At 39.4% G+C, this 22037-nt stretch overlaps 1 protein-coding gene across 2 annotated transcripts; it reads left to right on the top strand.

Annotated features, from left to right (window-relative positions):
• Positions 1–73: 73 nt before the first annotated feature.
• On the top strand, positions 74–21494 carry l3mbtl1 (L3MBTL histone methyl-lysine binding protein 1). 2 transcript variants are annotated; one of them, XM_034695580.1, is made up of 22 exons: positions 74–340; positions 1444–1657; positions 3452–3633; positions 4156–4276; positions 4703–4865; positions 7243–7381; positions 7608–7653; positions 7997–8085; positions 8766–8870; positions 9042–9177; positions 9829–9920; positions 10457–10608; positions 12250–12326; positions 12502–12587; positions 15382–15492; positions 15740–15881; positions 16298–16400; positions 16516–16704; positions 16785–16834; positions 18174–18331; positions 18434–18496; positions 19899–21494. In XM_034695580.1, the coding sequence occupies exons 2-22, from the start codon at positions 1492–1494 to the stop codon at positions 20031–20033; spliced, it is 2505 nt and encodes an 834-aa protein (XP_034551471.1). In that variant the 5' UTR covers positions 74–340; positions 1444–1491; the 3' UTR covers positions 20034–21494. The 2 variants fall into 2 exon arrangements, with proteins under 2 accessions (XP_034551471.1, XP_034551470.1); XM_034695579.1 differs by having other exon boundaries at positions 4156–4285.
• Positions 21495–22037: the final 543 nt, after the last annotated feature.

The raw sequence follows: 22037 nt of genomic DNA, 5'->3' as shown, positions 1-22037 counted from the left end.
ACAAAAACGTAGACTACAGAAACGACATGACCTAAATCCTGCTAATTATATAATAAATGATGTTTTATGTTCTGTTGGGGTAAATGAATCAGTGTTTGTGGCACGGCAGTAGCAGAGATCAGTCATTGACTCTACACCAGGATGAGTTATGGTTGCATGTATGGACGGATCTGTAGACAAATCGATTGTGCACTGCATGATTTTCACATATCGACCATAACTGAAAATGGAACGGATGCAATGGAAGTCTTGGCGTTACATTAATATCAACGAGCTGTGACTGTACTGGGAGAGGGCGCATGCGTAGTTGCAGCTCCGGAGCCGCAGACGATCACAGCTGGTAAGCCAAATTTCAGTTCCGAATTGATCACAGCAACAAATTTGTAAAATCAACACTTTTTATTGAAAATTTTCTGTAGCTGTCACGAGCATATTTTAAGCACAAGCATGGCTTAAAGGTAGCGTGCATATTCCTTTATACTGAGATGAGGCGTTTCGCCGTTAAGGATACTATCAAGCACAATGCTTTTCCTATTAAAATTCAAGCTTTTGATAATGATCAATTTACTTGGTCCACTAAAATACTTGAAAGTAACAGAAACGGTCATGTCGAGGTTACTAAAACCATCCCGATTGCTTGACGTTTTATTCCCATTTAGATTTCCCAGTAATTTGAGGTGCTGCTGGAATGGGTGACCGGGTTGATTTTTCACCAAAAGGGATTTCCACAGAATTTTTGACACTGTTTTTACACATTTTTTTGCGTCAAGGACTCAGATCCTCCGCCATTTTAAATAAAATGTATTTATAGCGTGTGTGTTTCGTAGGTGTGCGTAAATATGTTGAAGAATTTGGATGTACTGGATGGCTGTTTAAGAGTCATTTGGGGTCATGGTTGTCTATGGAGGAGGTATATTTGTTCTGCCATTAATTTTTGAAATGGGCCTCGTAAAAAGTTATTCATTTTCTTTTATGCCAAGTTGGGAGAGTCTTAAACATTTCTCCATTCAAACTTGTATTATTCTCATGTATGCCTCTGGGCTACTTTTGGAAAAAATAGATGCATTAAATAAAGTTGTAGAAAAAAAGCTGAACAGAAGTTTGGTCTTTAATTTATGTCCAGAAATAGCCTCAAAGTGTGTTCACAAATAGCATCTTTGCCTATCCAGTATTACCTCCTGTGGATTGAATGAAAAACCTTTTGAATTATAACCATTTCTCTATCATTCTCTCTCATTCCCTATTAAAAAACAATCAAATGTGTAAATGTATACTAGTAAGAGAGATATATCTGCTGTCCATGAAAGTAAGGTTTAAATTCTCTCAATTTAGAGAAACTCAAATAAGACTGACACACTTTTGTCAATGGTGCTTTAAACCTGTTACCCAGATGGTCTTTTATACCACTGACCAATGCGTTAAACTGTTCTCCAAACTTTTCAGTGCTCCCAAGTTAGAGGAGGGGGAAAAGGAAACAGCGAGGGGTAAGACATGAGTGCCAAAGTGAGCATGGAGGCTTCACCTAAAGAACCTAGTCACACCCCTTTGGACCCGACCCCCTCATCCCCCAGTGAAGCTGTCCTCACCTGTGGGAGAGAGGGTGTTGCCAAGAATGCTCAACTCCAGCCACACACCACCACAGCTTTCCTCCTACCAGGTGAGCACTGGTCTGAGGGTGGCAGGCATAAGAAGACCATTTTTCAACATGAGAATGCAGTTAACCACTGTCTGCATAAGTGTTTATACCTTGAAAAACACTGACCTTACCTAACTTTGGAAAGAGTACCTGAGTGCCCAGGTAGCCAATTGGTTATAGACTGCATCACATATCATTAATGATTTAAAAGCAGTTTGGGACCAGTGTTATATGTTGGTCATGATTTTTGTTAAGTATGTCTTTACGACTTACCCAGTAGAAAAATTAACCGAAAAAATAGAAAGTAACTTTAAGGCAAGCAAAACTACCAACTCAATAAATAACAGAGAAAATACAAATTTGTCGCCAAACTTTGAAAAATATTTTAGGGTCCCACTATTTTCATCCCACTTCTGAAATTATACTAAAACCAAAGATCTTGATATGATATACAAGCCATTATCTGGAAAGATTTAGAAATATGGATACATAATACAGATCTATCTATCTATCTATCTATCTATCTATCTATCTATCTATCTATCTATCTATCTATCTATCTATCTATCTATCTATCTATCTATCTATCTATCTATCTATCTATCTAATCTGGCATGTCCAAAGTCCAGCTCAGCAGCTGATAAAGACCTGCGGTCCATTTTTATTTGGGCCTCAGCTTTCACCTTAATATGTATAGGTTATTGCACAAAAAGTAAATCACATTATGCATTATGTGTACATTTGCATTGTCTTTCAAGTGCACAACACAACTAAAATCAATCCCGTCACATCACACAAAACAACCCATGGGCTGTGCGTAGGCTAAATTCTGCAGGACTCAAACAAACCAGGAACACTCTTAATGTTGACATGTTTTAATAAATATAATTATCATGCTGTAAAAATGTGCCTGATGAACACAGAGTTCAAAGACAGAAAAGAGGACATAGATCATAATTATAAAAGGAAAAAATTGGTTTATAAAAATAGTTCAGAATGCAAGAAGATAAATATTTGGGGGACAAAAAATGTTGTTTCCAGGTCAAAATATTCTTAAAAACACCATGAAAAAGAATTGTGATAAAATTGAGATTGTTATTCTGCCATGAAAAAATCACAACATGATATATCAGTAATGGGGAACATTTTCCTTGAGAAGAAGCAACAGTCAGCTAATGTTTACATGGCTCATAACACTGCTGCCTAGAGAACTGAAAACATATCATCAGGTATTGAGAAAATGTAGGGACAGCAGGTGTTATTTCATAAGCCTGTGATGATCACACAAATATCTCTGACACCACTGATTACGTTTTTGTTTAAGAAATGATAAAAATAACTTGTTATAAAGCAGAGCATTCATATGTTAATTTTATGTTTGATGTAAAAAAAAATCAGCAGGCATTTGGATATTTTCACAAAATCAACAGTGGCCCTCTTTAAAGACAGTTTGGACACCCTGAGCTAATCCATCCATCCATCCATCCATCCATCCATCCATCCATCCATCAGTAATAGTTAATGAGCACAATGAAAAAATACTGGAATGCTAATTTTTATAACCATCTTGAATCTGGAAGTGTTACAGGAGAGAAAGGTAGTCGCCAACTTCACATTTAAATTACTTATTTAAGGTTTGCTGACAAAAACACTGGTCCCTATCAGTCAGGCCAACATGTGCAATGCAACTCAGTTTTTAGAAAATGATAATAACTAAAATACCAAAGTATCAGACAATGATAAGGTAAACAATTTGTGCTCTCTTGGGTGAGCACAGACTGAAAGTTAAAGAATATAATCCAACTCTCTCCTCAGCCCCCAGTCATCAGAAAATAGAAGTTACCCCAGCTGTTGCCATTGGAGACCCAGGTAAAGGAGGCAGGGCTAATGATACAGCCACACCCACCCTGACAGCACAAATGGGTGGGGCTTGTAGCATTGTCCATGTCCTAGAGTGGAAGGAGGGGATGGCCATCCTGCCCAACAGCAACCTCAAGGTAAAGTGAGATTTTAAGCTTTTGTTCCCTTACAATGTTTTCTTCTTAAAGAGCTGCATAGATCATCATAGCAGCTGTGTAGGACTTACTGATCATGATCTCACATTATTTAGAATAACTCACAAAATTGGAAACATCTGCATGTACATGGAAATAGTGAAGTATTGCAAATTTAACTGACTCTCTACTAAAAAACTTCACAAGGCTGTGGCTAAGAGGGTTGAGCTGGTCATCCACTAACAAAAAAGGTGTAACACAATTCCCTGGTCCTCCAGGATGCAAGTCAAAGTATCCATGGTCAAGATACAGAACCATACATTTCTACTTAAATGCTGTTTCATTCTGTTTTTTACGTGTGTGCATGTGAATGATATATTTTTTTAAGCAGAAAAATGGCTCACAGGACATCCTTAAAATCATGACACTTTTTAACAGCTGGATCTGTGTGTGTTTATGTGTGTTTGCGTGTGTGTGTGTCTGCGTGTGTGTGTTTGCGTGTGTGTGTTTGTGTGTGTGTGGTAGTTTTGTGTTAGTGATGTAGGAACATTGAGCACACTGATCACCCCAGGGACCGCCAGCAGTACCACTGAACCAGCAGCTGGGACTTCTGGGCAATTTACTGACACAGAAAGTTCTCCAGCAGGCATGTCAGGTAGATTCATGTGAACATAAGGTTGTATTAACATCAGGGGAGTTTAGTCAAATATTTGATTTTGCATGCATGACACAGATCTCCCCTTAGACAAAATAAAGTACCATGCTTTTGTTTCAGATGTACCACAGGCTTATCTCCTAAAAACATCTGACTGTACTTACTGGTGTTGCAGGTAGAAAGTGTACAGCTGCAATCATATCAAGCAAACATCCCCAAGATGTTTCTTAAGTCAAATCCCAGAATGAACATGGATTATTGAGCATGAGAAAGATGTCAACAGAGTTAAAATAACACAATTATAGACGACCTTTAGAGCCCAATAACAGCAACATGTATTCAAAGAGAAAAATGAAAAATGTTAAATGGCATTGAAGGGTTTTTCATTTAGATTTGTTTCTGTTTCTTGTACATCAGATGTGTCAGCTCCTTGCCTCTCTGTGAGAGGTGTTACTGTGGAGCCAGAGATTTTGATGCCAGTCAAACCTGAAGTCAGGATTGGACCAGGACAAAACAACCGGGATCCCAGGGGTCAGAGGACCTACACAGAGGAGCTCCGCAGAGACCCCATCACTGACAAGTGAGTTGACCAGGCGCTTTACTATTTGGCTTTTCGATGAGGGCTTTAAGATACTCATCTTATGTAAGTGGTTTGTCTGGATCCTTTTCTTGATCATTTGTAAGTTTGGGAAGGTTAAGGTTCTCCAGAAAGGAGTACTAATCTGATGCATCAAGTTGATTTTAAGGGGGTAGCTGGGTGGGGGGTCTCTGGTTGCGTCCTACTCTGCAGTTACTGCCCTTCTTGCCGCCTGTGATGGTGAACATGTTGTTGTCCTGCAGCCTCTGCTCCAGCTTCCTTCTGTACTCCTTCTTTGCCTCTCTAGGTCAGACCTTGTGTTTTCCCTGCACACGCTTCAAGCTTTACTGGGTGTCCTTCCTTGAGTGTGGCCTTCTTCCTATCAAGGAAGCCCTTGACATTGCTCGTAATTCAGGGCTTGTTATTTGGGAAGCAGTGCACAGTTTATATGTTAACCATAACTTCCAAGCAGAAGTTTAGGTAGTCAGTGATGCAGTGTGTGACCCCCTTGATGTCCTCACTGTGTGGTTCAGTTCCTCATAGCATCCACTGCCTTGGGAAACCATGTCCTGAAGGAAAGTGCTTTTCAAAACCATGTTAGCATATGGTTAACTCAATAGAAGTGTATTTACCTATAACAGTGATTTCAATCGGACACAAAGTACCATTAAGATTACATTATGCCAATATATTATGAATAATCTGCTTTAAGTGCTCAATAATTACATGCAGACCATTTAGCTGCAGCATACCTTAGAAAATGATGTAATGAAAATATACTTAAGTCAACCTTGGATAAATATGAAGCCCTTACTATGACATACTTTGTGTGTATTTTATCGAAGACTGTTAAATTGCTTCAAATTTGATTAATACAGTGTAAATAATGTATTATGTAAGATAAATAAGAAGTAATTATTTATTCGGTGTCTTAAATATTAAACCCAGCCTAAATGTTTGTTAGCAGTTGTTGTATGTTGTACAGTTTACTAGCTACATACAGTTTGTTCACAGCTATTAACCCATCTAAGACTGTATCCATATTGTGTAAAGAGTTTTTGTCTTTCTTCATATTTTCTTGGGTATTGATCATTAATTCTGGAATGGGTTCCTCTTAGCAGTGGCGGAGCCAGACCGTTCTGACTGGGGGTGGCCAAACTAGGGCACTGACTTTTGTAGAGGTGGCCAGGCGGGGTAAACATTCGGGGCTTACCCCAAACCGAGGAGGGTTACCTCCTATAATCACATCTCCTTAAACTTCTATTATAAAAGCGTTTTAAAAATGTTGTGGATTTTTTGCGTTAAAAGGTAACTCAACAGAGAGGCAACGTTTAAATATGCCGAACTTAACTCTTTAAGTGTTCAAAAATAAAGATGATTGTCCAAAGTCACCATTTAGAGCATCAACGAAATGAAATGTTCTTTATTAAAATGCAAAGAAGCTACTGCCTCTGCAGCATGGTGAAACACAACCCAAATAGCTGATTCCAATATAAGTAATGCCTCTGACAGGGCAAATAGCCATTCATGGAAAAAAATTTCAGGATGGCCAATCAGATTTCAGGGGTGCCCATGGCTACCTCTGGTCACCTACCCTGCCTCTCAGTTCTTTTCCCATTAAAATGTTTGGGACACCATGGGTCCAGGTTTGTTGCTTTTCAGTTTGAGATTGCCGATTGAGTGGAAGAGGAGAAAAGTTAATGATTTATTTTTGTTTATGGTGCACCATGTACACTATGGTAGCTTTGGCTGATGGCTGTTGAGTGAAATATGTAATTTTTTATATATTTCAATACCTTATTGGATTGGAATTTCACTTAAACGAACTCCCAAATTTCCCTCCCCAGGATAAATAAAGTATTTCTGATTCTGATTCTGATTCTGATAGACACCCTAGGAGGAACTATATCTCACAGTACCAAGTTAAACATTATACTTACATACATATATTCATATGTCACACATCACTCCATTGTTCATACCGTTACACTGTCTTCCAGTTGCCACTCCCATCGTATTCAAAACCCTGTTGCTTGCTTACAACCCTGCAGGGTTTTTTCCTACTTTGCAGATAAATCTAAAGACCCAGCTCTTCCAGAAACACCTACACACTTAAGATAGAATCTTCTCCTCTGTAGTCCTCAGTGGTGGAAAGTGTTACTCAACGCTATTCAATCCACAGAGTCCCAATCTACTTTTGAGAAAGTTTTCAAACCAACACTTTGTGAATAATTTTGTACTTGGTAGTTTGGTGCTACAGATGATATTGATGATTATGGAATTGATGCTGATGATATTGAGGTTTCATGAAGATTGTGATTATGTTGTCGCTGATGCTTTAGGCTTGTAGAAAATAAACTCTGTCCTCTCTGCACCTCAGGAGGATTGTTGGGGTAGAGAAGGTGCCAGCAGGTGGGAGAGTCTCCTCCCTAAACCCTGATCATTTGAAACCCATGAGAAAGAGAAAGAGGAAAGAATACCTGAGTCCCTCTGAGGAAGACTCTGACATGGAAGGCACGGTGGGACATCACTGTTATTCATTTTGAAACCACAAGCTAAACAGGTCATCACATTTCAGATGATGATACATTAAATGGCATGAAGAATATTTCAAAGTAAAACAGGGTCATCTGGGTTTTGCAAATTGTGCAGATTTTTTTTTAAATACCAGAGTTTCATCTTAACTCAGTGACTTTATTGTCTTTCTAATACTTAGTCTTGTGTAACTTCTATTTCTTTCTATAGGATGAAAAAATGAATGATTCTAAAGCAGACATCAGACTAATCAGAGGTTGGGCATATATTTTGTTTCACTTTTCTTCCCTTGTATGGTGTACCATTTATATTCTTTTTAAATTACCTTTGCTCATTGCTTTTCTGTGCAGTAGATCATTTTCCCCTCTTAAATACAAAAGAGAACACCTCAAACTGGCAAGTCATGTCTTTGTGACAGGACCCAAGATTTAGCTTCATATCAAATCAGAATCGCTAAAAGTATGGGTTTTATATATAAAGGGATGTTGAATTGTGCAGAACCATTTCTCTTCTTGTTCCTTTTTGGCCCGAGTTTGTATTGTAATATGTTGCTGTATTATATATTTTAAAAAATAACCAGCTAACTGCCTTTGGTGTAGCTGGAGACAGTAAGACAGAGGAGTGGACGTGGCCTCAATATCTGGAGGAAAGAAAATCGGTTGCTGCACCCGATAACCTTTTCCAAGAGGTATGTTCAAGAGCTCAACATTTAGAGTTTTTTTTCAGCCTGAGCTACTCTATAACTTCTTTACCCAGCATGAACGCAATTGTTTAATACCACTAAAGCTTTGTCTGTTGCAGGTACGAATCTATGGCACATTGCTAACAATATATGCAGCTTTTGCAGGACGGAGATTATTCAAACTTGCAGAATGTGATGTATGCAGTCTAGCATGTACATTAATACTTTTCCTGTGACAGAGTGTGATGTTCAGAGAGTTCTTTCTTGTTTAATTCCAATTTATTTTATGAACTTTGTGTATTAGAACTTTTTTTTACATAATTTGACAGTTGTGTTGAACACTTTTAATTAACAGTGTCATTAAGTATACAGTACAGTATGACATTAACAATAAGACAATGAATAACAAGAAAATGAAAATAATTAAATAACTAAAATAATAATAACTTAACATAACTTAACTTAGATAGCATTCCAATATTTTCACAGTCAAAGCTTAATTTGAAGTGACATTTTTTTTCCAGGAGAAAAATAAAACAAGTAGATCAAGGATGATAAAAACACTGTAAACTCCATGTGTCCATATGCTACTGTGATCTTATCTTGTCTTTGTTTTTTCCCCCAACATTATACTTTATATCTGTGGCCTGTTTGTAAAGTTTTGCTCTTTTATCTTCTGTGTTTAGTCTCAGAGAGTGCCAACAGTGAAGAACGGTTTTAAACAGGGGATGAAGCTGGAAGGCATCGACCCACAGCATCCATCTATGTACTTTGTCCTCACTGTGGCTGAGGTGAGCCAGTGACTCATTTACACAGTGAATGGATCTTAATGGCAAGTGATATTATTGAGGATTGAAAATCACCAATCACTCACTGAACACTTGTCATGCAGGAGAAGTGCAGCCAGGTATTACCTTCTCTGACCTGTGTTTTGTTTCTCAATCTATCATGCCATCCTCCAGGTGTGTGGATATCGGCTGCGGCTCCATTTTGACGGCTACTCTGACTGTCATGACTTCTGGGTAAATGCCAACTCCCCCGACATCCACCCTGCAGGCTGGTGTGAGAGCACAGGACATAAACTGCACACTCCCAAAGGTCAGAGATGACAAAACTGTTGAAACCATAGAAGACCAAACAGCAGCAAAAGGAAAACGGACAAAAAAACTCCGGTCACATTTACTTGTGCTTAATTTTTGAAATTAATTTTATTTATTTTATCATCTTAACTTAAATGACAAGTTGAAACCATTCTAGTATTTTCAGTACTATAAATATAAGCAGCGATTAGCTTTACTTCAACATAATGCCTTATTAAAACAGCTGGCCTGACTCGCTGCAATCATCATTAAGTCCACCAACCAGGGCAAAACAAGCTAACATTGTAACACTTAATGCTGACTTTTTTTAAAATTTGTACTCACTACCGAGTATGTTATGTAATTATGCATGTTATTTTATATTTTGGGGGAGGTTATGCACTTTTCTTTTCAGGCAGATACTTGACATCATGGACATGAGGAGAGGATTCCAGAAGGACCACATGACATGTTTTGTGTTGCTGTTGCTGCTGTTGTTTTATTGATGATAAAAGTCTTGATGCTAAGTTGGACCAGCACTCTCCTGTAGCTTTACATTATAGAGAGAGTGTTTTTCTTAAAAATTCAAACTATTCCTTTAAATGATGGGATGTTTTTTTAATTAATTAGTAAGTGGAACCTTCTCTGTCGATTTCTGTCGTAACTGCAGGTTGTAAAGAGGAGGAGTTCACCTGGGCCAACTACCTAAGAATGACTAAAGCACAAGTGGCTTCCAAAGAACACTTTTCCAGTCCTGGGAGGGTAACTGCAAACATATAATAAAGGGTAGTGGTGTTATCAACAAGCATGAAGGCTACTTAATGAGAAGTGGTTGTGATAAAATAGTCTCTTGTGTTCTGTTTACCCTACAAATCACTCTGAAAACATTTTGACCTTATGTTAATAGTGATAATTGAACATCAGAAGTGCTGAAATAAAACATTGAGTTGTAGCTGCTACCTGCATCCCCGGTCAAAGTTATGACTAATTTTATATCAGATTATTATAAGAATATAAACACTCAATTTTAAGACATTTTGGATCAATCCTGACCTCTTATTTAAAGCAAATATTTTACATTTGCTCTGATCAAATTTCAGTTCTTTATACTGTAATAATCTGGTCCTTTTATGATGATTGCTGGATTTGTTACAAACATGTAGGAACAAAGGCACTTATGATATTTCAATAGTGCTCAGTTGTTCAGATCATTTTGTGAGCTTGTCAACATCTCTGCCTGACTCTATTTCATTCCGTGTGCTTGGCATGTAATTTCTAATATTTTGCTTTCTGTATAGGTTGATGGGAAGTGCTGTTTCGAGATAGGAATGAAGCTGGAAGCCGTAGACCGCATGAACCCATCCCTTATTTGTGTAGCAACCATCACTGATGTGGTCGACGACCGTTTCCTGGTTCATTTTGACAACTGGGATGATACATATGACTACTGGTGAGCCTAAAAAGCAGAGGGGCTAAATGGACTTTGTAAAATGAATCTAATAAGCTGGAGATGGAAGAGCTGTCAATCAATTTCTTAATAGTACAGTGTCAGTTCACAGAAAATTTTATCTTAAGACACTAAACATATGGAGCAGATCTAGGTTGCACTCTTTGTTATATTATTTACAAAAACCCAACATTAATACACCATGAGCAAAACACTGAGAAAAAAAATAATGTTAACGGGCAGAGACCTAAAGCAGAATTAGACTCCTGTTGCACAGCCATCTGCTGCTACTTTATTTGGCGAGGAAAATGGGATAGAGGGGATGCTGAAATGGAGATAGATAGGGTCAAACAAACAGAACAACAACAACAACCCTAGATACTACAAATTACAATAATTAAACTCAACATATTTATTAAAAAACACATTGAAAGACAACATTTAAAGATCAGTAAAAGATGACATTTAAAAATCTGTAAAATATGACATTTAGACAAACGATTAAAAATCAAAGCAAAGAAAAATAGAAAACAGCAACAATTGAAGGTTAAAATGTAATAAGAACGTTTCTAAATATAAGCATAAAAGCTACAGTGCAGTGTTGTGTGATAAGAATACGTTTTGAAATAATTTGTTTAAAGTTGTCTTTTAGGGAGACTTGCAAAGACACTGTGACAGTATCAAATCAACTGAGGATACATGCATGGACCAGTTTTCCAGGTCCTTCTGAGATATGTCCTTTAATCCTTGAAATATTCTTTAAGTTATAATAGGTCAACTTTGTAATCATCATCATGTGGTTTTCAAGATTCAGGTCCTAGTCCATGTCTTGCTCCCAGATTTCTGGCTCAGTCAGTCGTTTTCAACTGTTAAGTCTGAAGTTCCTGACCGATTTCTCTCCTCTAACTCCAAAAAAAAGACTTCAGTTTGATCTTTTTTCAGCTAAAGGAAATGAAGGCTCATCCACTCATTGATTTATGCAAGGTTGTAGTGGACTGTTGTCCCATGGTGGCATTGTTGTGTGTACCAGTGGGTTGTCTCATAGTTATGGTAACTTATTTATTATTTTCTATAACCTGAGCTATTGGGAGCAAATAGATGTTAAACTGAAGAGGCCCTAGGATGGAGCTTTAGGGGACTCCACATGTAATGTTTGTCTGCTTAGATGTGAAGTTATCTATAGACACAAATTAGTCTCTGTCCTTTTTGTAAGATTTAAACTAGGACTGTGCCAGAAAGTACCACCAAGTTATCTGGTTGGTTGAGTAGTATATTGTTCTCAGTATATCATAGTACTTGTGTTTGTTGTTCATTTGGCATAGGCATTTTTTTTAAACACAGGCTTAAAGCTTAAAGCTTTAGCTTAAAATCACATGTGTCCAATAGTCAAGTAGATATAAAACTTAACACAGACAATTTTTAGAACCCCCTCTAAATTGAGATGACACATCCCAAGGGGTTTGTTGCAATAAATAAATGCCTTCACAAGCAATAGCAGTATCCACGGGAAAAATGATGGCATCGTGGTAAGCGACTGGGATTGTGCATTATTTTGTGACATGTATTATGTACGCATTGAAAGGGGCAGTGAAAATCTAGAACCTGTGGCTCTGGATGTTTTTGTTGTTTGTCAAAAATCTTTAGGTGTGATTCCAGCAGTCCATACATTCACCCTATTGGTTGGTGCCAGGAAAGGAACCTCCCACTAACACCACCCCAAGGTAACTTAGGTGTGCTCTGTCAATCATTGATTCAATCATATTTCACAGCTATTTCATTGAATCAGAATCAGCATTGTTGGCCAGGTTAGGAAGAATATTTGGCAACTTGTGAGGGATTTTAAAGCTTGTACTCTCACTCGGTGATATCATTCTTTATTTTTTTGTGCTGTATCAGATTACCCAGATCAGAGCCAGTTTTCCTGGTCCCGCTACATGGAAGAGACAGGTTCCAGGGCGGTGCCAGCTGATGCCTTTAACGTGGTGAGGATGAACATGAAATGTACCTTAATAATGTGATTTCCTGACAGCTGGAAATCACATTATTATATTTACGTTTAAATCCACCAACATGCATTCTGAGGAGGAACCGGAGCTGGAGGATTTGGTGGTGGGCTCGCTCATCACTGGGGCCGAGGTCACGGAGGCAGTCAAACAGCTCCAAAGTGGCAGGGCCCCGGGGGTGGATGAGATCCGCCCGAGTTCCTCAAGGCTCTGGATGTTGTAGGGCTGTCCTGGTTGACACGCCTCTGCAACGTTGCATGGACATCGGGGACTGTGCCTCTGGAGTGGCAGACGGGTGTGGTGGTCCCCCTTTTCAAGAAGGGGGACCAGAGGGTGTGTTCCAACTATAGGGGGATCACACTCCTCAGCCTCCCTGGAAAAGTCTACTCTAGGGTGCTGGAGGGGAGAGTCCGGCTGTTGGTTGAACCTCGGATGCAGGAGGAACAATGCGGTTTTCGTCCTGGCCATGGAACACTGGACCAGCTCTACACCCTCGGGAGGGTGCTGGAGGGGGCATGGGAGTTTGCCCAACCAGTCCACATGTGCTTTGTGGACCTTGAGAAGGCTTAAGACCGTGTACCTCGAGGTATCCTTTGGGGGGTGCTCCGGGAATATGGGATGGATGGCCTGTTGCTACGGGCCATTCAGTCTCTGTATTGTCGGAGCCAGAGTTTGGTTCTCATTGCTGGCAGTGAGTCGAATTCATTCCCCGACGGCCTTTGTCACCGGTTATGTTCATAGCTTTTATGGACAGAATTTCTAGGCGCAGCCAAGTGGCGGAGGGTGTACGGTTTGGCGGCCTTGAGATTCCGTCTCTGCTCTTTGCAGATGATGTGGTCCTATTGGCTTCATCGAACAGTGACCTCCAGCTCGCACTGGGACGGTTTGCAGCTGAGTGTGAAGCGGCGGGGATGGGGGTCAGCACCTCCAAGTCTGAGGCCATGGTGCTGAGTCGGAAAAGGGTGGCTTGCCCTCTCGGGGTCGGAGGAGAGTTTTTACCCCAGGCGGAGGAGTTTAAGTATCTCAGGGTCTTGTTCATGAGTGAGGGAAAAAGGGAGCGCGAGATTGACAGACGGATCGGGGTGGCGTCTGCAGTGATGCGGGCACTGTACCGGTCTGTTGTGGTGAAGAGAGAACTGAGCCAGAAGGCAAAGCTCTCAATTTACTGCTCAATCTACGTTCCGACCCTCACCTATGGTCACGAGCTGTGGGTAGTGACCGAAAGAACAAGATCACGAATACAAGCGGCCGAAATGAGCTTTCTCCGCAGGGTGGCTGGGCTCAGCCTTAGAGATAGGGTCAGGAGCTCGGACATCCGGGAGAGGCTCAAATTAGAGCCGCTGCTTCTCCGGATCGAGAGGAGCCAGATGAGGTGGTTCGGGCATCTGGTCAGGATGCCTCCCAGATGTCTCCCTGGGGAGGTGTTTCGGGCATGTCCGACTGGGAGGAGGCCACGGGGAAGGCCCAGGACACACTGGCGAGACTATGTCTCTCAGCTGGCCTGGGAGCGCCTCGGTATCCTCCCAGAAGAGCTGATGGAAGTGGCTGGGGAGAGGAGTGTCTGGGCTTCCCTGCTGAGGCTGCTGCCCCCGCAACCCGGACCTGGATAAGCGGAAGAAGATGGATGGATGGATGGATGGATGGATGTAAAATGGTTTAGTTGTATCAAGGGGCAGAAAAGAGCAGGATAAAGTGTTCACAAAGCCAGAATAGAGAGGGTGACAATGTGAGGGTTAAATAATGAGATGCATGGTCTTGTACTATTGGAGTCATCAATTTTGACATGAATGTCATAACAGCTGGGGGATAAGAGATCCAATGTAAAATTAAACACAGGGACTTTTTCATTTATATAACAAATACTAATGTTTTAGATTTAATTTGCCGAAAAACCTTAAATGAGATTTTAAGAAAACTAAGATGCTCTGAGCATCTGAGTCATGATAATTGATAGGCAATTTGCGGTGCAATTAGCAGCAGCAAACAATTTTAAGTCAATTCTCCTCTGAGGATTTATATATAAAGGGATGTTATATAAAGGAAGTGTCTAACAGATAATCTGGATCAGTCCAAAAAGAAACAATTAAATTATGTATGTCTTACAACCCTTGTGTTGTCAGAATTAAACTGAGTGCTTTACTAGAAACAACCACCTCACCAATACCTATAGCACTTATGATACGCTCATAAGTATCAATCAGCATACTGAGTCATTGTGTTGTGGCATGCTGGCTATTTTTAGGTGAATAATAGTGTTCTCTCAAATTTGAATTAAGAAACATTATCCAGTGCTGGGCATTTGATTGAACATGAGCTTGCCTCTCTTTTGTTTTGACCTAACATAACTAATGTTACATAGAGTTTATTAGAGGATAGGAGCCTTGAAGGAGGTATTTGTGCTTAGATTGGGTACGGTGTTCTGTTGTCAAACAGTTACTTCCCCTTTTTCACTACACACTTTCCCAAATACAGAGAGAGAGAAGCCAGAGTACACGTGAGCTATGCCGAAGTGGCTTCTCTAGTTGTCTGTCCTGTACACAATAGTGCAAACATTCCCTGTGTGACGCACACAGCATTGTGAACATTATTGTAAATTTTCACACTGAAATTCAGGCCTCTGTTCAAAAACAAAAGTAGTATAGAGGTATATAAATTAGAAAGTATACATTTTGATACAACTTAAACCAATACTTTATGGACAGTGTGTTTGAAATGTTAGTTCTGCTGAATGTACTTGTTTTTGTATCATCCAATCATCTTGTTTTGTCACCAGCGTACACCCCACAGCTTCCATCCTCAGATGAAACTGGAGGCAGTGGATAAGAGAAGTCCTGGTCTGATCAGAGTGGCTACAGTGGAGGAGGTCGACACTCATCGCATTAAGGTTATTGCTGTGCTTCCAGAGAAATTAAGCACTAAACATCTGAGATTATAAAGTTTGATCGTTTGTACATGTGGTCACCTTTGAAGCTCTCTCAGGTCCACTCCAGCTGAAAACACGAGTTAGTCAGAACTAACCAGTTGGATTAGTTATGATGTCTGTTTTTACAGCCAGCAATGGACCTGTTTTAAATTTGAATTGAATGTAATAATTTCACTGTATGCTAGCTCTATCACCATTCTTCCTTCAGGTCCACTATGATGGCTGGAGTCACGTCTATGATGAATGGATGGATGCTGATCACCATGACATTCACCCAGCCGGCTGGTGTGAGGCGACTAGTCACCCACTTAAAGTACCTCCACGGGAAACTAAAATACAGCAGCCACATGGTAGCAAACAACACTTTACGAGTTCTGTAGACAATACTTAAAGTCAAACTGTGTGCAAAGAAGTTCTTGAAGGCCATGCTAGAATGATCTTAAGTCTTGTTGTTTATTATTTATCTACGTATTGAAAGATTGATTAGACGACTATTTGTTGCAACTTTTTCTAAACTATGTTTCATGTGTGTTGCTACTTGGTATGTCTAGTTATAAGAAGGTTCTGCCTTTGAACTTGTTGATAAGTAAGACTTGAGGTTCTTAGAGACAAGAAATATGTATAACACGTGAAAAAGGCCTCTTGGTATTTACCAACTGTTAGCTGCAGGCATTCACTTTCCTATACTGTAGCAGTGAAAGAGCATTTATGAAATATCACTTGTTTACATGTTGGGATTCAAAGGTAACTTTTTAAATGTATGTAGGGGTGAGGGAGTCTCCTGCTACAGGCCAGCCCACCTACCACTCCTCTGTTTCTTGTAAACCAATCAGCCACCCCAGAGCCAACAAGTACAGCTTCCACAACAGGTCAGCACTGAATCCAACCTTAACATCAGGTCTCCCAATTTACACAATGATGCTTGACATTAGTTTTGAAAGAATGAGATCTTGCATCCTCTCAAAATGTCTTCATTTAAAACAGGAAGTGTCCAACCCCTGGGTGTGATGGTTCAGGCCATGTGACTGGTCGTTTCACGGCTCATCATTGCATATCTGGCTGTCCATTGGCTGAGCGAAACCAGGGTCGGCTGAAAACAGACCTGTCTGACTCAGAGTCCAAGAGGAATATATTCTTTGGACAGAGGACCAAAAAGACCCATTATCGTGGCAGGTAAAAGGGTGTTTGTGTGTACGTGCATGCATACATGACGTTTTTTTTCCCCTCACATGAACATTTCCCTCTGATTTTAGGATTGGCCGTCCACCCAAATACAGGAAGAACCAGCAGAGAGACTACCAGAGTGAGTGGTCTGCAATGCATTAATACTTTTTATTTACATCTTCAGGGGTGTCAGCTCCTAAAACTTATTTCAGTTCAAGCTTCCATGTCGCATGCAAGTGTAATTTTTGTCCTTAAATGTGTTCTTATCTTATCTTCACATTGTCTAGCTGTCCAAGCTTGGACAATGACACATGATTCTTACACTGGGGCGTGTATGAAAATCATTAGGTGTTTGATGAACCACTTTAATTTGGTTCAGCATTCCTAAAAAAAAAAAGCTCTTTCAGGTAATGTTTTGTTTAATTGATTTGTCCTCCAAGGCAGAAATTGAAGAAAAGAGCAGGAAGTGAAGATTTTTTAAGCAGAAGCTGTTGCTGTTGCCATGAAGGGCACCTATAGGCTTTGCAGTGGCGCATTCTCAGACGATGAAAGCTTAGAAATTTGCTGTACAGTTTTGTTTAAAAAATGACGACCAAAACTTTCCTTTTGCAATTGGTTTGTAAACTGAGCCTTGGGCATACTGTGTGATTCACAAACCCATACACACAGATGAAACAGAACATTATGATCACTGAAGGGTGAAGTGAATACCACTGATTATCTCTTCAAAATGTCAACTGTCAGAGGGGGGGACAGGTTAGGCAGCAGGTGAATAAAAAAATTACAATAGACCCTAAGGATATAGAAACTCATTTCATCATTTAACTAAAATAAAAACTTTTTCAACAATGAAACTGGCAACCAGCAACAACTTACAAAAACTCAAGTAAACTTCCAACAGTTATGAGGGCAAAACTCCCACCTAGTGCCCCAAACAAAAGGAGAGGAAGTCTCTCAATCACTCCGGACAGCTGCCCACAAAGCAAGAAAAAAAAAGGAAACACCTCCTACTCAAAGCTCCCACTAGTACACAGAACAGATACTTTTCAACAGTAGAATAAATCCAAGATACAGGTCAGTTATACTCTACTAAATAACAACAGTATACAAATTAAACTTCCTATTTTACACTTGGTGCAAAGTGCCTTACCGCTCAGTGCCATTGTGAATGGGATTAGTTAATACTGATGGGCTCCTTACACAGCAGTGTATGAATGTGGTGTGAATGGGTGAAGGTCATTTTAAATATTGATTACAATTATTTCCATTTAAGTTAAAACCCTTTCTCCTTAAGTCTAGCAGTAACCCAGATATTAAAGGAAAGACTGCCATCAAAGTTCTGTGCAAAAACAACCCAATGTGCCGAGATGTCTGCCATTAATACTGGGGCAGTTTCATTTTGAAATACTCTTCTAAGTCCCAATAGATCATCCACAGTTGTAATGTTAGCATGTTTGTTTGTTTCCCTTTGTCCTCAGATCTGACTTCAGAGGGTATGTATCCCTCACTATTCATGTCGGCTTTAAGCAGTCAGTCAGACAGGACTCTGTCTCTGTGCTGGGAACAGCACTGTAAGCTGCTGCCTGGTGTTGAGGGCATTCATGCCAACCAGGTGGCAGGATGGGGCATTGAAGAGGTGAGAAAATCCTATAATTTACTTACAGATACTTATTTACATTCCATTGCTTTTTTGAATGTTCAATTTGATTGCTTTTACTCTGATGCATTTGTGCAACAGGTCTTCAGATTTGTACAGAATTTAATCGGCTGTGAAGACCAAGCTCGGCTCTTCAAAGAGGAGGTAAGACCATATAGTTCTATGACAATGTTAGGGTTATACACAAACTTTCAGCACACATATTTAAATGTTGACAGACTCTTCTCACTGAAGACATGAGTACAACTACAGCCTGTTTATGATGTTACAGTGTTGAGTGTCCTCTTGCTCACCACAGGTTAACCACTTCATTGATGACATACTCCTTTGTTAAGCATGTCATGGTTACTTGGACTTACATAAACTCAACTTGTACTTTTTGCTTATTTATTAGAAATTACTACTAGTAATGTGCTCATAATTAGAGGTTTCTCACTCAGATGTCTCAATATAAATACGATTTGAACCCTAAGGACGTCAAAGTATCTGAAATTGCACACAAAAAAATCAAAGCTCAAGTTTATATATTATTATTGATTAATTTGTTATTTTATGAAACATCGTTTTGGAGTTTGGAGCATCAATTAATCAATCAATCAATCAATCAATCAATCAATCAATCAATCAATCAATCAATCAATCAATCAATCAATCAATCAATCAATCAATCAATCAATCAATCAATCTTTATTCATACAGGACCAAATCACAACAAACATCATTTCAAGATGCTTTTACAAACATTGCAGGTCTATATCATACTCTATGTTCTATTATGAACAAAGACTCAACATCAATACAGGGTAAGATCCAGTCCCCTCTTACAGACAGGACTCAGTCTGAGCTCATCTTAATCCACCATGAGCAGATCATTTTGCAGCATTTAGCAAGTTACAATGGCAAGGGAAAAACTTCCTTTAACAGGCAGAAACCACGAGCAGAACCAGACTCAACTACTTTAATACTTTAAACAAACTAAGTATTTTTGTCTGGTTATCAAATAGTCTCAGTTTAATACAAAGCAGCCCATGAGCCAAAAGACTGGCTTTAGGTTTCTATGACTTTGTGATTTTAAGTGCTGGACACTGCGGCCAAATAAATTTATACCATTTAAACTGAAAAAAAAAGCCTAGGTTAACCGTTTCCCCAGCCATGTTGTATTGTCAGAAGTATGTGAAGTAGCAGGAATATATTTTTACATGAAGAATACTGAGCAGACATAATGAAAAGGATGAAGATATATTCTTACTACTTTGTTCATCTTGGCCCCAAATCCATCAGAAATAGAAATGTAATCTCAGCTGCAACATTAGATGATACAACTTGAAAAAAACTAGTGCAGAACATTCATTTGTAGAGCAAAGCAAAACTATGCTGTAACTTATTGTACTAGTATATTAGTCTTCAAGGCCAGTGTATTTCATTTTAGAGTATTTCTGTTACTCTGTTCAACTTCTATGTCTACCCATTGGCATGAAATACCTTTTTTGACCCGTCACCTCCAAAGTCCAGTTATATCACTCCTGTTATATCTGTGTCCCCCTAGATGATTGATGGGGAGGCCTTCCTGCTGCTGACACAAACCGACATTGTGAAGATCATGAGCATCAAACTCGGCCCCGCCCTTAAGATTTCCAACGCCATCCTCATGTTCAAGAGCACAGACGAGGGACTCAAGTGATTTCACCCTGACTCTACATGGGCATGTAGCAGCCAATCATCTTGTGCCAAATTCATTTTGTTGCAGAGAAATGGCCCTGAATCCTTTTTTTATGTGTTTTGTGTCCTTTACCTATCAGAGAGAGGGAGGGGGTCGGGAGGCAGTGAGATCAGATGGGAGGCCAGGGAATTATAATATAAGAGGGGTAGATACATATATAATAAATATATATACATATATATACTGTATGTGTGCAATAAAAAGGGATCCCAGCTGGTTCCACATCAATGCAGGCTATGTGCACTGAGGAATGCAGGAAACAACCTTGAGAATCTGTTGCATAGCCATCTCTAGGTCTACTTTTCAAGATCTGAGATGCTTGAAATACTTGCAGTTATACAGTTTGTTGATCTGAATTCCAATTGTTTCCTATTGATGCAAGCCTTAACATAGGCCAAATTAAACGGTACCTACCACCTTGCACAGGTGGACATGAGATATATTGGAATGAATACCATAAGCCCATGGCATAGCAGGAGAATTTAACATGGGGAGAACTTGAAATACTAGAGTTAAATGAAATCATTAGAAGAGTTGATAAACACTGTTGGCAGGGAGAAATGTCTTCAGTATGTCTAAGTATGATAGAGGAGTGTGAGGCAGCATACGAGGCTGCTCAGTGAGGCTCATTCAAGCTTCACGTTTTGTGCAATAAAAAAGTTAAGACATGAGCACTGTAATTGTATATTACACTAACGTTAAAGCCCCTTATGTTATTGGGTTAATTCTGGACTGTGGAAAAAAAATTATTGAGGACCCTTGAATTATACTTATTGTTCAGAATGTTGGAATAAGGTTGAGATTTGCAGCGCACACTTCTTTTCTCACTGCAGTGTTGGTTTGAGTTAAGTGATACAGGAGCTATAAATTACAAAGTTTCCTCTCATGTAGAATTTGGTTCAGAGAACAGAAAAAGTACTGGTTACGTTTTTCTATCTACATGCAGACAATCGTTAAATGTTTATTTATTTCTTAAATCTGAAGAGACGAAAAGCAAAGTTTGCCAGGCACTTAAGCACAACTGAAAAACCAAAACCGATTTGAACAATGATGTTCTCCCCTTTGATCACTAGAGAGTGCAAGAATTCAGATGTAAGCACGATTAACAGGGATTTGGTATGTAGTCGAAGCAGTTCTCTGCAGTTCACATGCCATGAAAACTCCAGCACGTGTTATTCAAAATGTTTACATTTTATGTCAGAATTGTTTCAAAAATCCCGAACGGATTTGATATTGTGATTTAATAGTTATTTTATTTGACTTTTTCAGGGCCTTTGGAGTCCTTCTTCTTTGTGTATCTCTCTGGTGGGATGTGTGTGTTTGTGTGTGTGCATGTGTGTATGTGTCAAGATAATCTTGGGTCATAATTGCCATCCAATCCATAAGAATTAATAAATGTTCAAGCTGTCTTATCTGATTTAAGCCACTGTCTCTTGTCTTGTTTAAGTAACCAGATACACACTACATTTCCTGTGGGTTATTGTGTATGGTGTACTATTGACTATAAACTCACCTTGCTTGCATCACATCCCCCTATTGTGCATATTGTCGTCAACAGTCGGATGTGGTGGTTAAAGCTCCTGTATCGCCCTGTCTGCTTCTAATACTTGTCTTATAGTAACACTTCAGAGGTCAGATGAGAAAGTCTGAAAACCTACCTCAAGTAATCAATTTAATGTTATTACAAGATGCAACAGCGGATATGAAAGTGACCATTTATATCCTTTGGGGGGAAGATGCTAAGGAGACTTGAAATATGCCATTTTAGTCCCTCATGAATAGACTTCATTAGGCAAATGGTTTGTGTTTAAAAAAAAAAAAGGAAGTCCCCTGTCATTTGAAAATTTGTTTGCTCATTTCACTTTGCTTGGAAGTTTAAGTCTTAATTTGCTGAATGATGTGAAGTTTAAATCATGAAGACTGCCATACTTTGACATCATGGAGTAACATTAAACTTGCCATGAG

This window comes from Notolabrus celidotus, chromosome 11 (genome assembly GCF_009762535.1).
Source record: "Notolabrus celidotus isolate fNotCel1 chromosome 11, fNotCel1.pri, whole genome shotgun sequence".
NCBI lineage: Eukaryota > Metazoa > Chordata > Actinopteri > Labriformes > Labridae > Notolabrus > Notolabrus celidotus.
Note: the sequence above shows the minus strand (reverse complement) of the source record. Positions and strands in the feature narration are given on the sequence as shown.